Here is a 16,945-nt window from a genome sequence, read left to right on the forward strand (position 1 = left end):
CTAGGTATGTGAAGACTTTTTCTGGCCTGGCTTGTGATCTGTTTTTTGTTTCAAAGGAAATTTGCTGAAATAAAGGTTTTTATATGTACAAATTGAAGAAGAACACATTGTTTCTAATAGGCAACTGTGACTGGAAATCCTAATGAATCCCAAATAAAATGAATAGCTCATGTGGCAGGGACATCACATTCTGTTGTCCAGATATCTTGTCTCACTTTGAGGTGGTTTTGTTCCTTTTGGATGTTTAGTGGTGGTTTTGAAAATGAGATTTGTCACTAGGATGTACTTGAAATTGCCTACGTCTATATTTTTAAGATTCTTTTTGTATTCCTGATGGAGACTCCCTCCTTTTGTCTCTGCACTTAGAGTCTACATAGGAGTCAGTTCCACTGAGCAGATGTTTCATGTTCGTTTTGATTCATGCTGTATGTCTGCATTAATTCCAAAAATATGCATTTTATCTTTTGAAAAACAGTAGCAGCCCCTTGGATTTCTATTTGGCAATGTTTAGCCATCAGAAGAATTTGATATCCAAGTTGTGAGGCTTTTAAAAGTCACTTGAAAATATTGCAGTAGTGAATTTGAAAGGGGAAAATTTTATGAAATGCTCATAATGAAAAAATTGACTCTAAAATAAAATACAAAAAAGATTTTCTGCTGGCATGGTGGCACATGCCTATAATCACAGTGGCTCGGGAGGCTGAAGCAGGAGGATTGTAAATTCAAAACCAGCCTCACTTCAGAAACTTAGTGAGACCCTGTTTCTAAATAAAAAATAAAAAGGGCTGGGATGTACCTCAATGGTTAAGTGCCTCTGGGTTCAATCCCTGGTAACCAAAAAAAGAAAAAAAAAATTGAATTTTCCCTCATCTGAAAAGGTGATTAAAAACTCTTGACTGAAAATGTGTCCTTACTAAAACACAAAATCTGTGCACAAACTTTTAATGTTTTGTTTGGCTCAAAAATTATTTGTTTGGCTCATAGTGTAAGTATTAACCTGTTTCATGTTCAGACTAGTTGTCTTGTAGACAATAATTTGCTCACAAATTCTTGTACATATATGCCTTATCTTAGGTATATGGTTGGAAGGAAATTTAGAAATTTCATACAGAAACTTTTGTTACTTTGTATTTCTTCCTTTGACTCTCTTTCTAGGGGGACTAGAGTCAGGAACCTGCATGCACATTCTCATGTTGTGGTGGCTCTGCAGGAGACAGCTGCTGTGGAGGTAAAGCATAGCCCCAGTTGTGTGCCTGGAGCTTTGCAGCAGACAGTTCCCAGTGCTGATATTCCTCAGTATCTGTGAGCTGTACCTAGGGATGCTGGCTTAGGGAACTAGCTAAAAATGCCCTGTAGCATCCAAAAAAGATCATAAGATTAGTGTGCTGGAAGCTTTCTCTTCTGATTGTTGGCTCTTATCAGCAGTAAGTGTGGGGGAAAGGTGAGTAGCTGACCTCCCCACAACATACAAAAACATATCTTGACTTTACAGTAATGCACATTTCAGAAATGCTTCAGAAAGAAAGTTTTATGGAAAGTCATACTCCTCACTGGAGTTGAGAATGAAATTCTTCTCTTGCCTCGAGTCCCTGTGTTATTTATTCCCAGATAGCATATTCTGGCTTTCAAAGTGCTGAGGAGTCTGAAGTGGCAGAAATGGAAGTTGGTTCTCAGTTAATTCACAGCAGCAGGGTTTGAAAAAGTTGGTTGAAAATTTTAATAGAACTATTCAGGCCTAATGGAAAAGTTAAGTAGCTTTACTTTTTTGCCTAGAACTCTGTCAGCACACTGAATGATCACATACTGGCTAGAAAGTGTGGACATTATAAATGCCTGATAAAATTTATTTGTGAAAGTAAATTATGAACAGTTTCTGTGACATAATATTTCATAATTCAGTTTTCATGGGAAGAACAGTGCACAGTATTTTTGGAGTTGAACAGTATTGGGATTTCAGTTGGAATCCCAGTTCTAACACTTACCAACTAATTATATGACTTTGGAAAAAAAAATAACCTTATTTCTCTGGTTTTAGTGCTCTCATCTGTGAAACAGGAAATAATAATAAAATCTGCCTCAGAGTTACACTGAGGATTCTATGAGTTAATATTGTATGTACAGAGTTTAGAACAGTTCTGATATGTAGCAAGCACACTATAATTATTATTTATTGAGCTTTTAGTGTGGGTTAAGTGCATTGGAAGACACTGTATCAGGGATTTGGGGCAAGTTAATAACCTCTCCTGGGCCTCAGTTTCTTCATTTGTAGAGGGAGGATGGGAATAGTTTCTTCTACCTTCATGGTAGAAGATTTTGCAAAGATTAAGTGAACTAATTCATGTGAAACCCTTAGAACAATGTGCGGTGTTGTTGTAAGTATCTGGTTAATGTTAACCCCCATAGTTTAATTGTCACAACAGCACTGGAACCTATATGTGTTTCTTTTTTTTTTTTTTAATTTTAGCATAAGAGGAGGAGATTGGCTGGGCGTGGTAGTGCACACCAGTAATCCCTGCAGCTCTGGAGGCTGAGGCAGGAGGATCCTAAGTTCAAAGCCAGTCTCAGCAAAAGTGAGGTGCTGAGCAACTCAGTGAAACCCTGTCTCTAAATGAAATACAAAATAGGGCTGGGGATGTGACTCAGTGGTCGAGTGCCTCTGAGTTCAATCTCCGGTACCAAAAAAAGGAGATTGGTGGTAACATGTTAAGTAACCTGCTCAAGGTCTCACAGTTAAAATTTTAACACAGATCCTAGATACTAAAAGCCTGTGTTTTATTTCCTTACTTCACACTGTTAGAGGTGGAACATTAGAAGTAACTGATAGACCCCTGTTCTTTTCATGTATCTTTTTTGGTTTTGAGATATTGTGTCCCCAAAGTTTTGTGATTAATATAAATATTTAATTTCAGATCTCTTGTGAAACCATATCGTACTCTTTCTTACCAAAATCCTAATGAATGCTTGCGTTTCGTGTTTCAGTGAGTTTTATCATTTATTTCCTGGTGTAGAGGATTTTAATTCTTCATTTTGCAGTTTCCAAGAATCTATGCCTCAAGCCTCCTCTTTGGGGGTTTACATATTCAAGAAGCTAATTGAACACGTCTGATGTATGTATGCAGTTCACTTAATGAATGTCATATTGTCCTTCCAGGAAAAGTTGATTCTGAATTTTTATTTTTAGTTGATGAAGTGTAATAGTGTTTGCATAGATTGCTACCATTTGCCCTGTGATGTCCCTCTGTAGGTGGAGAACAGGTGGGTGGAAAGGTAGAACAATGACAGTGATGAACTTGTAGAGGGATATAGGGTAGTTTTTCCCCTCATTCCTCAATCCTAATTTTTTATAATTTTCAATAAATGTACTAAAAACAATTTCTGGAGTTGGAAGGCACAGAATGAACAGCCTTAAGCTATTTCTCTTGCTAGACTTAAAGGATCTTTTTTTCCCCCGTGTGTGGTTTTCCTTTTCAAGTACACAGTTCAGTCAACTTTATCACTTCTTTGACCCCATTGGCAAAAGTTAAGACATACCTACTTTAGCATGGGTTCTTTAATTGGGGATTAATTTGCCTTGTTAGCACATGGTTGCATAGTATTTATAACTATGAGGAAAATAGAGGCAGCAGGTGGAGCTGTCTTTCTTCCTTCGCCATTGTTTTTTAATGACCTCATGTACTATTTATCCTTAGGAAACATTGATGAGTAGCTTTCAACAAAGGCTACCTGCTGGAAACTCCATTTTAGATCTGGAAGCTACATGAAGAATCTGGGTTGTTCAGCGTTTGTACCTTACACATTTTTGCTTTTCTGGGTGAGCAATGGGACACTCAAGGACACAGGGGTCTCTAGAAAGTACCACTCCTATCTGCACTCCAGGAGCTGTGTCACTGATGGAACTTGCAGTGTTTATTTCTCTAAATTTATTACTTCTTTTCCTTAATGTTTGCTCACATTTCTTCTTTTTTTTTTTTTTTTTAAAGAAATAGTTTTTAGTTGTCTGGATGTTTATTTTATTTATATGTAATGCTGAGAATTAAACCCAGTACCTCACACATGCTAGGCAAGCCCTCTGCCACTGAGCCACAACCCCAGCTCCTCATATTTATTCTTAGATTTATTATAAGTTAGACACCTTGATTTTACTAGTAGCAGCAGCTTGATCTTGGCACAGATTTTTGCAGTGCCAAACTGTGTCTCTGGTTTTCATCTGTGAAGGATAGAATGTCTAAGAAAAGCAGGAGACTAATTCTAGATTCTCAGAACCCACAGCAGCCACTTGAGTGGTGGCAGATAGGTTTCTGTGCAGTCATCTAGCTTTGATCAACATGTGACTGTGCCTTGTTTTTTTGACTGAAGATTTTACATAAGACAAAATATAGTCATGTGTCTCTTAGACTTTTGTCCCTCAGAATAGGGACTATTGTGGTTTGAATATGAGGTGTCTCCCCAAGAACTCAAGGGAAAATGTAGTAATTTTCAGAGGTGAAATGATTAGGTCACCAGATCTATAATCTAATCATGGATTAGTCCACTTGATGGATAATTTGAAAGGACTAAGGCTGTTCTGGGTGGCAATTATAAGCTGATGGAGTGTGGATGGAGGAAGCAGGTCATTGGGGTTTGTGTTCTTGGGAATTATGTCTTATCCCCCTGCCCCGCCCCCCTTTCTAGCTACCATCAGAGCTGTTGAGCAGCCTTCCTCTGCCTTGCCCTTTAACATGATCTCCCACCATGATATTTGGTCTCAGCTTAGGCCCAGAGCAGTGGCATGGGCTCACCATGAACTGAACCTTCGAAACCTCCTGCTCAAATTAACTTTCCCTCCTGTAAGTTGTTCTTGGCAAGTACATTGGTCACAGCAACAAAAACTGACCTAACATGGGGCATATTTTGAGAAAAGTGTTCCGAGGAGATTGTCCTCATCATCATATAAGCATTTTAGAGTGTGTTTACACAAACACGGTGTCATCTACCGAGCATTGCTATGTGACAATGACTGTACAAGTTGAAGTTTGTTCCAAACACTTTTCCTCAGGGAAAATAGTAGGGAGTGTTCTAAAAAATTCGATACTTCTATTAATATTTCATTTTTAAATTAATTTTTTTATTTTTTAAAAGTAGACTTTATTTTTTAATAGATGTTTTAAGTTCTTAACAAAATTGATGTCATATATTGGAGTCACACAGCATATGTCTTTTCAGATTGACTTTCCTTATTTAACAATTTGCATTATGGCTTTGATGTGTTTAGTTATATAACATCAAAGGGATTGTACCATTTGCATTCCTACCAACTGGGAATGCAAGTTCCTGTTGTTCTGCATCCTCAGCAACATTTGGTGGTGTCATTCTTTTGGCTTTTGGCCATTCTCTTGGTGTTTTGTGGTATCTCACTGTTTTAATTGCAATTCTCTAATGCTGTATGATGTTGAATATCTTTTTGTATGCCTATTTGCCAACTGTGTATCTAATTTGGTGAGGTGTCAATTCGGGTCTTTGATCATCTTTTAATTGTATTGTTTCTTTTCTTCTTTCCTTTTTTTCCCCCCTGTACTGGAAATTATACACAGGGGTGCTTAACCACTTAACATCTGCACCTCTTTTTAAAATTTTATTTAGAGGCAGGATCTGCCTGAGTTGCTTAGGATCTCACTAAGTTGCTGAGGCTGGCTTTGAACTTTCAATCCTCCTGTCTCAGCCTCCTGAGCCATTGGGATTACAGACATGCTCCACCATGCCTGGTGGATTGTTCATTTTTTTGAAGTTTTTTTTTTGGAAAATTTTAATTTTCCATTTTTAATTTATATGTAATGATTGTACATATCTATGCTGCATTCTGTAGTGTTTCCATACATGTATACAGTATGTAATGGTCAAGCTTGAGTCATTAGTATATCTATTACTTCAAACATTTATTATTTTTGGGGGGTGAGAACATTCAAAATTCTTGCTTCTAGCTGTTTTGAAATATATGATATATTATTGTTGCCACAATGTGCAGTAGAACCCTAGAACCTGTTCCTCTGTCTGTAACTTTGTACTTTTATTCACACACCATTCTCTCCACCTTTTTCCAGCCTCTGGTAACCATCATTTTTTTCCCCCTACTTCTATGAGATCCACTATTTTAGATTCATAAATGAGGGAGCTCATATGATATTTATCTTTTTGTGTGTGGCTTGTTTCATTTAATATAATGCCCTCCAGGCTTATCCATATTGCTACAAATGCCAGGATTTCATTCTTTATGGCTGAATAGTATTGTGTTGTGTAAACAAATCACCTTTTCTTTATCTGTTGGTGGATGTTTCCATATCTTGGCTGTTGTGAATGATGCTGCAATGAATGTGGGACTGCAGGTGTCTCTTCAACATACCAATTTAATTTCCTTTATCTGTGTACCTTGTAGTAGAATTGCTGGATCATATGGTAGTTTTGTTTCTAGTTTTTTGAGGAACCTCCATACTGTTTTCCATAATAGTTATGCTAATTTACAGCCCCACCAATAGTGTAGAAGTCCCTTTTCTTCCTATCTTTACTAGCACTTGTTATCTTTTGTTTTTTGGCTAATAGTCATTCTTACTAGAGTGAGGTGATATCTCATGGTTTCGACTTGACAGATTATTAATGATGTTTAGCATTTTTTAATATATATACCTGTTAGCCATTGTATGTCTATTTTTTATTTTTTTAAATTTTGAGACAGAGTCTCACTGTTTTGTCCAGGCTGACCTTGAACTTGTGATTCTCCTGTCTCAGTCTCCTGAGTAGCTGGGAGTATGGGCAAGCACCACCACACTCACATTGTATGTCTTCTTTGGAAAAGTATCTCTTTAGGTCTATTGACCATAAGGTTGTTTTTGCTATTAAAATACTTGAATTCTTTATATACTCTGGTTATTAACCCATTGTTGCATGCCTACTTTGTAAATATTTTCTCCCATTCTGTAGGTTGTTCTTCATTGTATTGATTATTTTCTTTGCTGTGTAGAAGCTTTTTGGTTTGATATAATCCCCTTTGTTCATTTTTGGTTTTGTTCCTGTGCTTTGCAGGTCATATCCAAAAAAGTTACTGCCCAAACCAATGCCATGAAACATTTCTCCTATGTTTTCTTCCAGTAGTTTCATGGTTTGGGGTCTTAACATTTAAATCTTCAACTTGTTTTTGAGTTGATTTTTGTACATAATGAGAGGTAGGGTTCTAGTTTTCATTCTTCCACAGATGAATATCCAGTTTTCTCAACACCATTTGTGGAAGATGTTGTCCTTTTCCCAATGTGTGTTCTTGGAACCTTTGTCAAAATGAGTTAATTTTTTAATGTGCAGATTTATTCGTGGGATCTCTGTTCTGTTGCATTGGCCTGCATGTCTGTTTTTATGCTGGTACCATTGTTGATGTGTTTTGTAGTCTGTTAGCAGATACCTTAAGCCTCCCCCACCTTATTTTCCTCAAGATTGCTCTTGTTGTTGTGAGTCTTTTGTGATTTCATATGAATTTTAGTATTGATTTTTCTATTTCTATGACGAATATCGTTGGTACTTTGATGAGGATTGCATTAAATCTGTACATCCCTTTGGGTAGCATGTCCATTATAATGGTATTCTTCCAACCCGTGAGCATGGGATATCTTCTTGTTGGTGAGCTTTATGAGTTCTTTGTATATTTTGTATAATATAGGATATAATATAGGATAATATATTTGTTCATTTGTACAATAGTATTTTATCAGATATGCCTTTTGAGAAATATTTTCTTCCCATCTATGCCTTATTTTCTCATTCCCTTGAAAATTGCCTTAGTTTGAATAACAAAACATTGCTTGAACATAATTATAAAAAGCCCTCAAACAGTATCATTTTGTGTTCTTATAGAGGTTACCTGACCGATTTAGCTTTAAAAGCAAGTTAAAGTGATCAAATACATTTAGGATACTCCTAAGGCAGGTGTTGTGAGAGCATTGAGTAAATGGTTTATGTTGTGGTAATCACAAATATTTGTATACTTATAAGGTAAATGGGAAAAAAACCATTGTCCCTGTTTCCTGTAAATGAGTTCTTGGAGCTTTGATGAAAGTTCCAGTCTGGGCTGGGAATGTAGCTCTGGTGGTAGAGCTCTTGCCTAGCATTTGTGCAATCCAGAGTTCAGTTCCTAGTATGAGGGAAAATTTCTTGTGGGATAAAAAAGTATTGTTTCTCACAACATGATAGTGGGAATAAAATGGGCATATTCTGGAAAATTGTGTTGCATGAATGAAAGGTGGCTTTAGTGATAGTAGTGATGAAGGTGTATCTGCAAATGAACAAAATGGTTACATTTCAAGGGATTCTTTTGTTTGTTTTTAAATTCTTTTCTAACATTGTATTTGAGATCACTTGAAGTTGCCTGCTTTTTTTTTTTTTAATTTTTTATTGTGGGTTGTTCAAAACATTACAAATTTCTTGACATATCATATTCCACACTTTGATTCAAGTGGGTTATGAACTCCCACCTTCACCCCATACACAGATTGCAGAATCACATCAGTTACACATCCATTGATTTACAAATTGCCATACTAGTGTCTGTTGTGCTCCACTACCTTTCCCATCCTCCACCCTCCCCCCTCCCCACCTCTCCCCTCCCCTCCCCTCCTCTCTCTCTACCTCCTCCACTGTATAACCCTGAGGGTCTCCTTCCATTACCATGCAATTTTCCTTCTCTCTCCCTTTCCCTCCCACCTCTCATCCCTGTTAAATGTTAATCTTCTTCTCCTGTTCTTCGCCCCTACACTGATCTTAGTTACTCTCCTTATATCAAAGAAGACATTTGGCATTTGTTTTTTAGGGATTGGCTAGCTTCACTTAGCATAATCTGCTCTAATGCCATCCATTTCCCTGTAAATTCTATGATTTTGTCATTTTTTAATGCAGAGTAATACTCCATTGTGTATAAATGCCACATTTTTTTTATCCATTCGTCTATTGAAGGGCATCTAGGTTGGTTCCACAGTCTTGCTATTGTGAACTGTGCTGCTATGAACATCGATGTAGCAGTGTCCCTGTAGCATGCTCTTTTTAGGTCTTTAGGGAATAGACCAAGAAGGGGAATAGCTGGGTCAAATGGTGGCTCCATTCCCAGCTTTCCAAGAAATCTCCATACTGCTTTCCAAATTGGCTGCACCAATCTGCAGTCCCACCAGCAATGTACAAGTGTACCCTTTTCCCCACATCCTCGCCAGCACTTGTTGTTGTTTGACTTCCTAATGGCTGCCAATCTTACTGGAGTGAGATGGTATCTTAGGGTGGTTTTGATTTGCATTTCTCTGACAGCTAGAGATGTTGAGCATTTTTTCATGTACTTGTTGATTGACTGTATGTCCTCCTCTGAGAAGTGAGAGATGGCGGCGAGGGGAGTGCATTGCCCCCGTGTGCTGCTTCACTGTGTGGGAGTATGACAAGTCAGGACGGCCTGCTTTTGATATACAGTATATTCTAGGAATTTATTTTTTCCCTACTAAGTTGTGGGACATGTTTGCATATGGGATGCTATTTGTTTGAGAGTAGCTCAACTAACATTAGGCAAATTGAATGGAGGGACCACAGCATTCAAAGCCCCCGTTCCCACTTTTTTTCATCTTATTTTTTTCTTTATTATTTATTTATTCTAATTTGTTATACATGATGGCAGAATGCAACTCATTTCATATTATACATATTGAGTACAATTTTTCAAGTCACTGGTTGTACACAAAGTATTTTCACACCATTTGTGTCTTTGGGTAATGATGTCTAACACATTCAACTGTCATTCCTACCCCTTGCCCTATGTATATCTAAAGATTCTCCATCCCCCCGCCCCTCCATTGTGAGTTAGCATCCTCATATCAAAGAAAACATTTGGCCTTAGGTTTTTTGGGATTTGGTTATTGGGGATTGGATTAGCATTATATTCTTCAGTTTCATCCATTTACCTGCAAATGCCTTATTTTATTCTCTTTTAATGCTGAGTAATATTCCATTGTGTATTTATACCAAAGTTTCCCTGTCCGTCTACTGAAGGGCTTCTGGGTTGGTTCAAAGTCCCTTTTTATACTGTTGTTTTTTTTTTAACAGTTGGAATTGTTGATTTTCTTCATTAGGATGCTCTTTGAGGGAACTCTGAATTTGTTTTTTGTTTTATTACTCTTTATACTTTTATTAATTCCATGGTATGTTGTCACATTGCCTTTTGACTTATCTATCCATGATTTATTTTCTTTTTCTCTTTTGAGAAATCCAAATTGTTGAATTGAACAGATTTCTTGCTTTACAGGATATTGTACCTGTGGATGCCTCTTATGAAGTGAAAGAACTGTATGTACCAGAAAATAAACTTCATCTGGCAAAAACAGATGCAGAAACATTACCAGCATTGAAAATAAATAAAGTAAGTTCTGTGTTGCTTTTCAAACTGATTGGTGCAGCCTTCTGTGCTTGTTAGGATGGTGAATGTTTGAGCAGTGTTTGAGGCCAGAGGTGGTGGGAGGCTGGGGGGTGAGGGTGTTATGGTGTATATCATAATTTTCCAGGATGGGGAATATATTTAGTTTGTGAAACAGTATTCCTGCATTGCCATTGCTTTAGTCATAATATGTATTTATTTTGAAATATCAAATAACAAAAGATTGTATGAGATTTTTAGGCTTAAGAGAAAGAATGGGTTCTAAAACCTTAAGAAATACTAATCCATAATAACTAAAATGAACATTTTTCCTCTAAACATGTTTTCTAATCTCCTGCCCAATACTTGACCCTCTCATATATCAAGAATGATTCTATTTGTTTATCTTAGCTCTAATGATAATCATTAGGGTCTTTCCTAGAAAATCTTACTTAATTAAACTAGGCATGATGAAATGGAAACTCTTATTTACAAATTTTAGAGAATTTTAAGTTGTACCATTTACGTGTATTTTAAAAACATAGATTAAGGAATAAAAATATGGAATAAAAGCTGGATTTCCTAGCCTTTCTTCTAAGATAGTACAAATCCAAACCACCCAGCAATGTGCCAAATCTGAAAGTAAGGAGAAAGAATAAAACTGAGTTTGGAGAGAGACTCTTCACATAGTACTCAGATTCCTAATAGGAGCTGATGATTTTGAAACCCTTTGTGTGACTGGGTCTCTGACCAGAATCCAGGGACAGGCTGGGGAGCAGCAGGGAGGGAGGCCTATTGTAGCTCACTGTGGAAATGGAGCCAGAATTTGTCAGTGAGGAATTTGCACAGAATGAACACACGGATACAAAGAGAACGGGAATGAATGAATATAAATCCAGGTCTGTCAGACTCTAAAACCCAGGAAGACAGTGCTTTTTCTAAATGTGAATTTCCTCCAGAACCGTGGTTCTCAAATGCATTCAGTCAGCAGGGCACCTGGAGGACACTGCCATTCTTTGAACCTCTTCACAGGTCCCTTTTCCAAATATAGTTGCACTGGGGGCTAAGGCTTCAATAGGAATTTGGGTTGGGGTGAGAGCATAGACATTTATCCTCTAACAGACAACATCTAGAATTGGATTCTAATAGAGACAAATAATAGTCACTTTCAAAGTTACAGGAAAAATTAATCAGAGGAAAATTTCAAAGTGAAAAAAATTTTACTTATAAATACATTTTCTTCGTGAATTGAAGCAGGGGAATTCCTTACCATTATTTGATTTTGCAGTAGGACTCATTGGCCAACTTGTTTTGGGAATAAATAGGAGACTACATTTCATTTGCAGTCCACTTGGCCAGATGTTTCATCTTTTCTCATTTGAGATCCACTATTATATTCAGTTAAAAAAGGAATGTGTCCAGCAATGACATACACAGTTCATCCATTCTTCAGTGTTCTGATGGAAAATGCTGGCAATCTGAAAATTCAAAAAATAATAGTCCTTGTAGAATGAATGGTACTCTGTCATGGGTGAAGGACTTTTTTTTTTTGGTAAATATTTTTATTTAAAATTTCGTTTGATTAGGTCATCAAAGTGTATTTGCCAGACTTTCATTGTTGTTTTTCCAAGGAACATGATATAATACAAAATCTTGGGCCCACCAGTAAACTGACTGAATCAGAAACTTGAGCGTGAAACAACTTTCTTTTAACAAACCTTCCAGAGGTTAGAGTTTGAGAGGCACTGGTTTAGGTGAAGCTGTCTTTATTACAAATACTTTGAAGTCTAATGTTATTTATATATTTTTAATTTTTTTTTTTTTTTAGTACTGGGGATTGAACCAGGGGGACTCTACCATTTTATATCCTCAACCTTTTTGGGGTTTTATTTTGAGACAGGGTCTAGCCAAGTTGTTCAGGCCGGCCTTGAAGTTTTTATCCTCCTGCTTCAATAATGGGGTCTGTCACCATACATGGTTATATTATTTAAATTTATTAGGAGAAATGCATATTTTTCTAGTGCCCTTGTTTTTTGTTAGATTTGTAAAATCTGTAACCATCCTTAAAATGTTTGTTTCCATTACTTTCAAAATTTAAATTCCTGCTATGCACGATGGTTCATGTCTGTAATCCCAGCAAGTCAGGAGTCTGAAGGCAGGAAGATTGAGAGTTCAAAGCCAGCCTTAGCAACTTAGCAAGGCCCTAAGCAATTTAGCAAGATCCTGTCTCAGGAAATAATAAGGACTGGGAATGTGGCTCAGTGGTTAATTGCCCCTGGGTTCAATCTCTGGTACAAAAAAAAAAAAGAAAAAAGAAATTAAATTGTTAAGGCCTTTATTGCTTATGTTTATAAATTCATATATGTGAAATGGAAATATTTACTTTGTCACTGATTTATTAGGTGGATATGCAGTGGGTACAGGTTCTGGCTGAAGGTTGGGCAACACCACTGAATGGCTTCATGAGAGAGAGGGAGTACTTACAGTGCCTTCATTTTGATTGTCTTCTGGATGGTAAGATATTTTACATTCAAAATTACATTGTGCATGGAAGAGAAATTATATAGCTTCAAGTATCTGTCACTGTTTATAATGGTAACTAATTAATACCATTAAGTCCCAAGTTTTCAGTTCTGTGTATTGTTCAACAAAATTGACACGGGTACATTAAAATAGGTTGACAATCATAATCTAGAGCATATATGAGCGTGTGTGTGTGTGTGTGTGTGTGTATATATATATATATAAAATTATACTAACTAGTGCTAATATATTATGATTATTTTGTCATAATTATGTTATTTTTATTAATAATAATATGTATCATATAATGATGTTTATCCTGTAATTTTTATAGATGTTCCACATCTGGGTTGATGGGGCACAATGGGTTAATTGAGGTAACTTTTGAAGACTGTTACATTGGTCCTTAAGGCATGTGAGAGCCTGTTTCAGTTTTTGTTTCTCTGATTGTGATTTATTGTAGAGGGAGATGGAGGACCTGAAAATTCAGGCAGAGCATGGGTTGTAAAAGCAAATATAGTTTTCCTGTATCATATCCACTTGATCGCTGTATAGAAAGCACCTTCTGGAACCTTGCAGTTGCACACCAAATTTTGCTATACTGTAGCCATGCTAGAACCTTCAAAAGAGGAATCATGGAATCCAAGTTAAGGAATCCTGAAATAGATGGCTAAACATACAGTTTTTCCTATTCTCTTAAACCACTTAAAAAATGGCCAAGGGAATTAATGTTCAGTGTATTATCATCATAATCCAGCTATCTTTATATTATGTACTGGTGGTCATTGTAATTGAGCATTCATTATGCAAAATATTTTTGAATGTCACAGAATCCAAAATTAACTACCAGGTTCTTATATGCATGACTTCTTTTACCAGGGGAGTGAAATTGATGTTAGAAATTATAATTATTAATCATTCTCCTCAAGAAACTTTATTACAAGAACATAAGGATTAAATATTGCACTTTGATTTTCCTCTTTAAAATTATTGGTTGTCTTTGTGGACTATCTATAGTGACTCAGTCTTAGGCTTAGTCTTTAGCGTCACTAAATTAATTAATTAATTAACTAATTGGTACTGGGGATTGAACCCAGGGTCACTAAACCACTGAGTCAATCCCCAATCCTTTTTAAAAATATATTTTATTTTGAGACAGGGTCTTACCGAGTTGCTTAGGGCCTCACTAAGTTGCTGAGGCTGGCTTTGACCTCACGATCCTCCTGCCTCAGTCTCCCAAGCTACTGGGATTACAGGTGTGCACTACCATGAATGGCTGTGACTTTGCATTTTAAACTGTACCTAGTAGTGGTAGGTATATCTTTGTCCAAATAACACATGCCTTGATTCCCAAAAAGTATGGTTTCTTCAATAAGTCAGTCCAAATATGAATTTACATTTTATTCTTCTAAGCCATACACCATGTCTTGAGAAGAAAAACTTTTGCAGCTTGAAAGGTTGGAACCTGAGACAGTTCCTCTGATCTGGCTCAGAGCACAGAGCACATTTTGATCTAAATGGAGCCAGTGATTGCTACCTTGGCCTATGATAGTAGACATTAGTTTGATTCTGATTTTATATGTATATTATGTATGTGTTTGTGTGTATACACACACACACACATAGCTTTTGGGGCAGTTTTGTCTTCCTATTGCATTGATAATCAAGAATATTTAAATATACTTAATTAACTTGACACTTAAAATATACTTATTTGTGGTTTGCCTTCAATAAGGATTTAAATTTTTCTTGCAAGGTTCCTGAAACATAGTTGTTAGTTTCATTTTTATGATAGGTCTGCTTGATATATTTTTGGCACTGCTAATCATAACTAGCTGATGCTGCCTTGTTAAATGGTTTCTTTTACTTTTTAATTCTTATAAAAATTTTCTCTCAGGTTGAAGAATAGATGTGGAAATGTTACCCTACACAGTGTTGATTATTTTAGTTTTTTTTTAACTGCAGTTCTTGCTGCTTGTCCCTGCCCTTGTAGTTTGTTCCTTCTCCTGATTTTCTTAGCCAGGTACTAAGGAATACTGCCATTAGACCCATAGCCATTTTTCATTTGAAGTGTCCACTTAAGTGGGAGGTGGCTAGGCTTGTTGAGTAACCCACACTGTGTGCTTTGTGTTCTCTTGTGTCCTGCAGGGGGTGTCATAAACTTGTCAGTGCCTATAGTTCTGACAGCTACTCAAGAAGAGAAGGAGAGGCTGGATGGATGTACAGCATTTGCTCTCATGTATGAGGGCCGCCGTGTGGCAATTCTTCGCAATCCAGAGTTCTTTGAGCACAGGAAAGAGGAGCGCTGTGCCCGACAGTGGGGCACAACATGCAAGAGTCACCCATATATTAAGGTCCTTAATACCCCTTGCTGAGTTTTCTTTGTCAATAACATTTGTACCAAAATGTGGGCACTTCCTGTGTGTTAACTGCTCCATTGGAATTGTTAATAATTTGCAGAATTGTGATTGGTTCTTCAATTAATGTAGTGAGAGTGTGGGCTTGTCATTTGGTCCAGATAAATATTTATGCAATAAATCCTTATAATTATTTTTACTTTTTGGTGATGGAGATTGAACCCAAGACCTCATACATGCTAAGAACTTGCTCTGCCACTTAACTACACCCTGAGCCTATAACAAGTATTTAAAAACAGCAAGTATATATACAGGCACAAAGCTAGGTGATGGTCCTTGGAATATAGTGCTGAGGACATGCTGGGCACCATGTTTATGACCTTGGAGTTTTGTGGGAGCAGGTATTAATCATTACTGACAGGAGGATATGGGGTCAGGCTGCTACAGGAGCCCACAGCAGGGGCTTTTCTGGTATAAAAGCAACGAAATGTACTTAGTTTCTCCAAAGTGTCCTTTTTACTTAATGTATTGTGTGTGGAATGTTAGCATTGAGGTCAAGTTTCTGTCATTTATTAGGTATTTTAAAGTAGATTGGAGCTTAAAAAGGAACTATGTGCATTGTTGGCATGTGAACCAAGGTGACAAGGGATAAAGGGTGGGCTTGAGCTGCATTATGAAAGCAGGCAGGTCCTGGAGGGTAGTGTCTCCTCCTTTCAGATGCAGGGAAAGATGAGTGAAGTTGGAAGAAACTTGAGGTAATGTAGATGAGTTTGTCAATGATCTTGACAAATTAGTATAAATTTGAATTTGTCAATGATGTTAATGTTTTAAAAGTTTAGGATTATAGCACACAGAGAGTGGGGTGACCCAGGGTTATAAATTTTGTTAATTAACATACAACAACAACAAAAATAATACTTTCATTACTTAAAAAATCGTTAATTATTCTTATGGTTTCTTACCTTTCATGTGTAAATTTAATAGTTGTTTCACAAGTTTTTTGAGAAATTACACAATATATTTTCTAATTCTGTAGCACCTCTAATAGCACCAATTCAGTTGATCAGCTCAACAAATTTGCCATTGCTTTTACAATGGAGAATAGCTCACAGTGAATGTATTTAGTTTATATAAAAGGAATGTTCTTAATTTTTTATTTCTGTTTGAATAAGCTCTTTTTTTTTTTCCTCATCCCATTAGATGGTTATGGAGCAGGGAGATTGGCTGATTGGAGGAGATCTTCAAGTCTTGGACCGAATTTATTGGAATGATGGTCTTGATCAATATCGTCTTACTCCTACTGAGCTCAAGCAGAAGTTTAAGGATATGAATGCTGGTAAGACATGGACCTAATTACATGATATGGCACTGCTTGGAGACAGATTTCTAGAAGATTTTTTTTTCTCATGCTAACTGAAATGTATAAAAGAATGATAAGTTAAAGGTATCTGTAGCCTTGCACTATATAAGGAAAGGCAGACAGAGCCAGCCTGTGTTGTTTTGTTATAATGGTATAATTTGATCTAACATTTTGTATATACTCTGGAAGATGGATGCTATTATGGTTTAAGATACGAGGTGTTCTCCAAAAGCTAATGTGTTCCACAATGCAAGAAGGTTTAAAGGCGAAATGATTAGGTTATGAGAGCCTTAACCTAATCAGTGC

General features: G+C 36.7%; 1 protein-coding gene across 3 annotated transcripts in view; it reads left to right on the plus strand.

Moving 5' to 3' along the window:
* The window catches only part of Papss1 (3'-phosphoadenosine 5'-phosphosulfate synthase 1), a 113,533-nt gene that overhangs the window by 56,474 nt on the left and 40,114 nt on the right, over positions 1-16,945 (plus strand). For all 3 annotated transcript variants that reach the window (XM_027935448.3, XM_071614488.1, XM_071614487.1), the window contains exons 6-9: positions 10,292-10,405; positions 12,802-12,913; positions 15,071-15,276; positions 16,480-16,615. In XM_027935448.3, the coding sequence (XP_027791249.1) occupies positions 10,292-10,405; positions 12,802-12,913; positions 15,071-15,276; positions 16,480-16,615 (568 nt within the window). The remainder of the gene's footprint in view (positions 1-10,291; positions 10,406-12,801; positions 12,914-15,070; positions 15,277-16,479; positions 16,616-16,945) is intronic.

This window comes from Marmota flaviventris, chromosome 7 (genome assembly GCF_047511675.1).
Source record: "Marmota flaviventris isolate mMarFla1 chromosome 7, mMarFla1.hap1, whole genome shotgun sequence".
Taxonomy (NCBI): domain Eukaryota; kingdom Metazoa; phylum Chordata; class Mammalia; order Rodentia; family Sciuridae; genus Marmota; species Marmota flaviventris.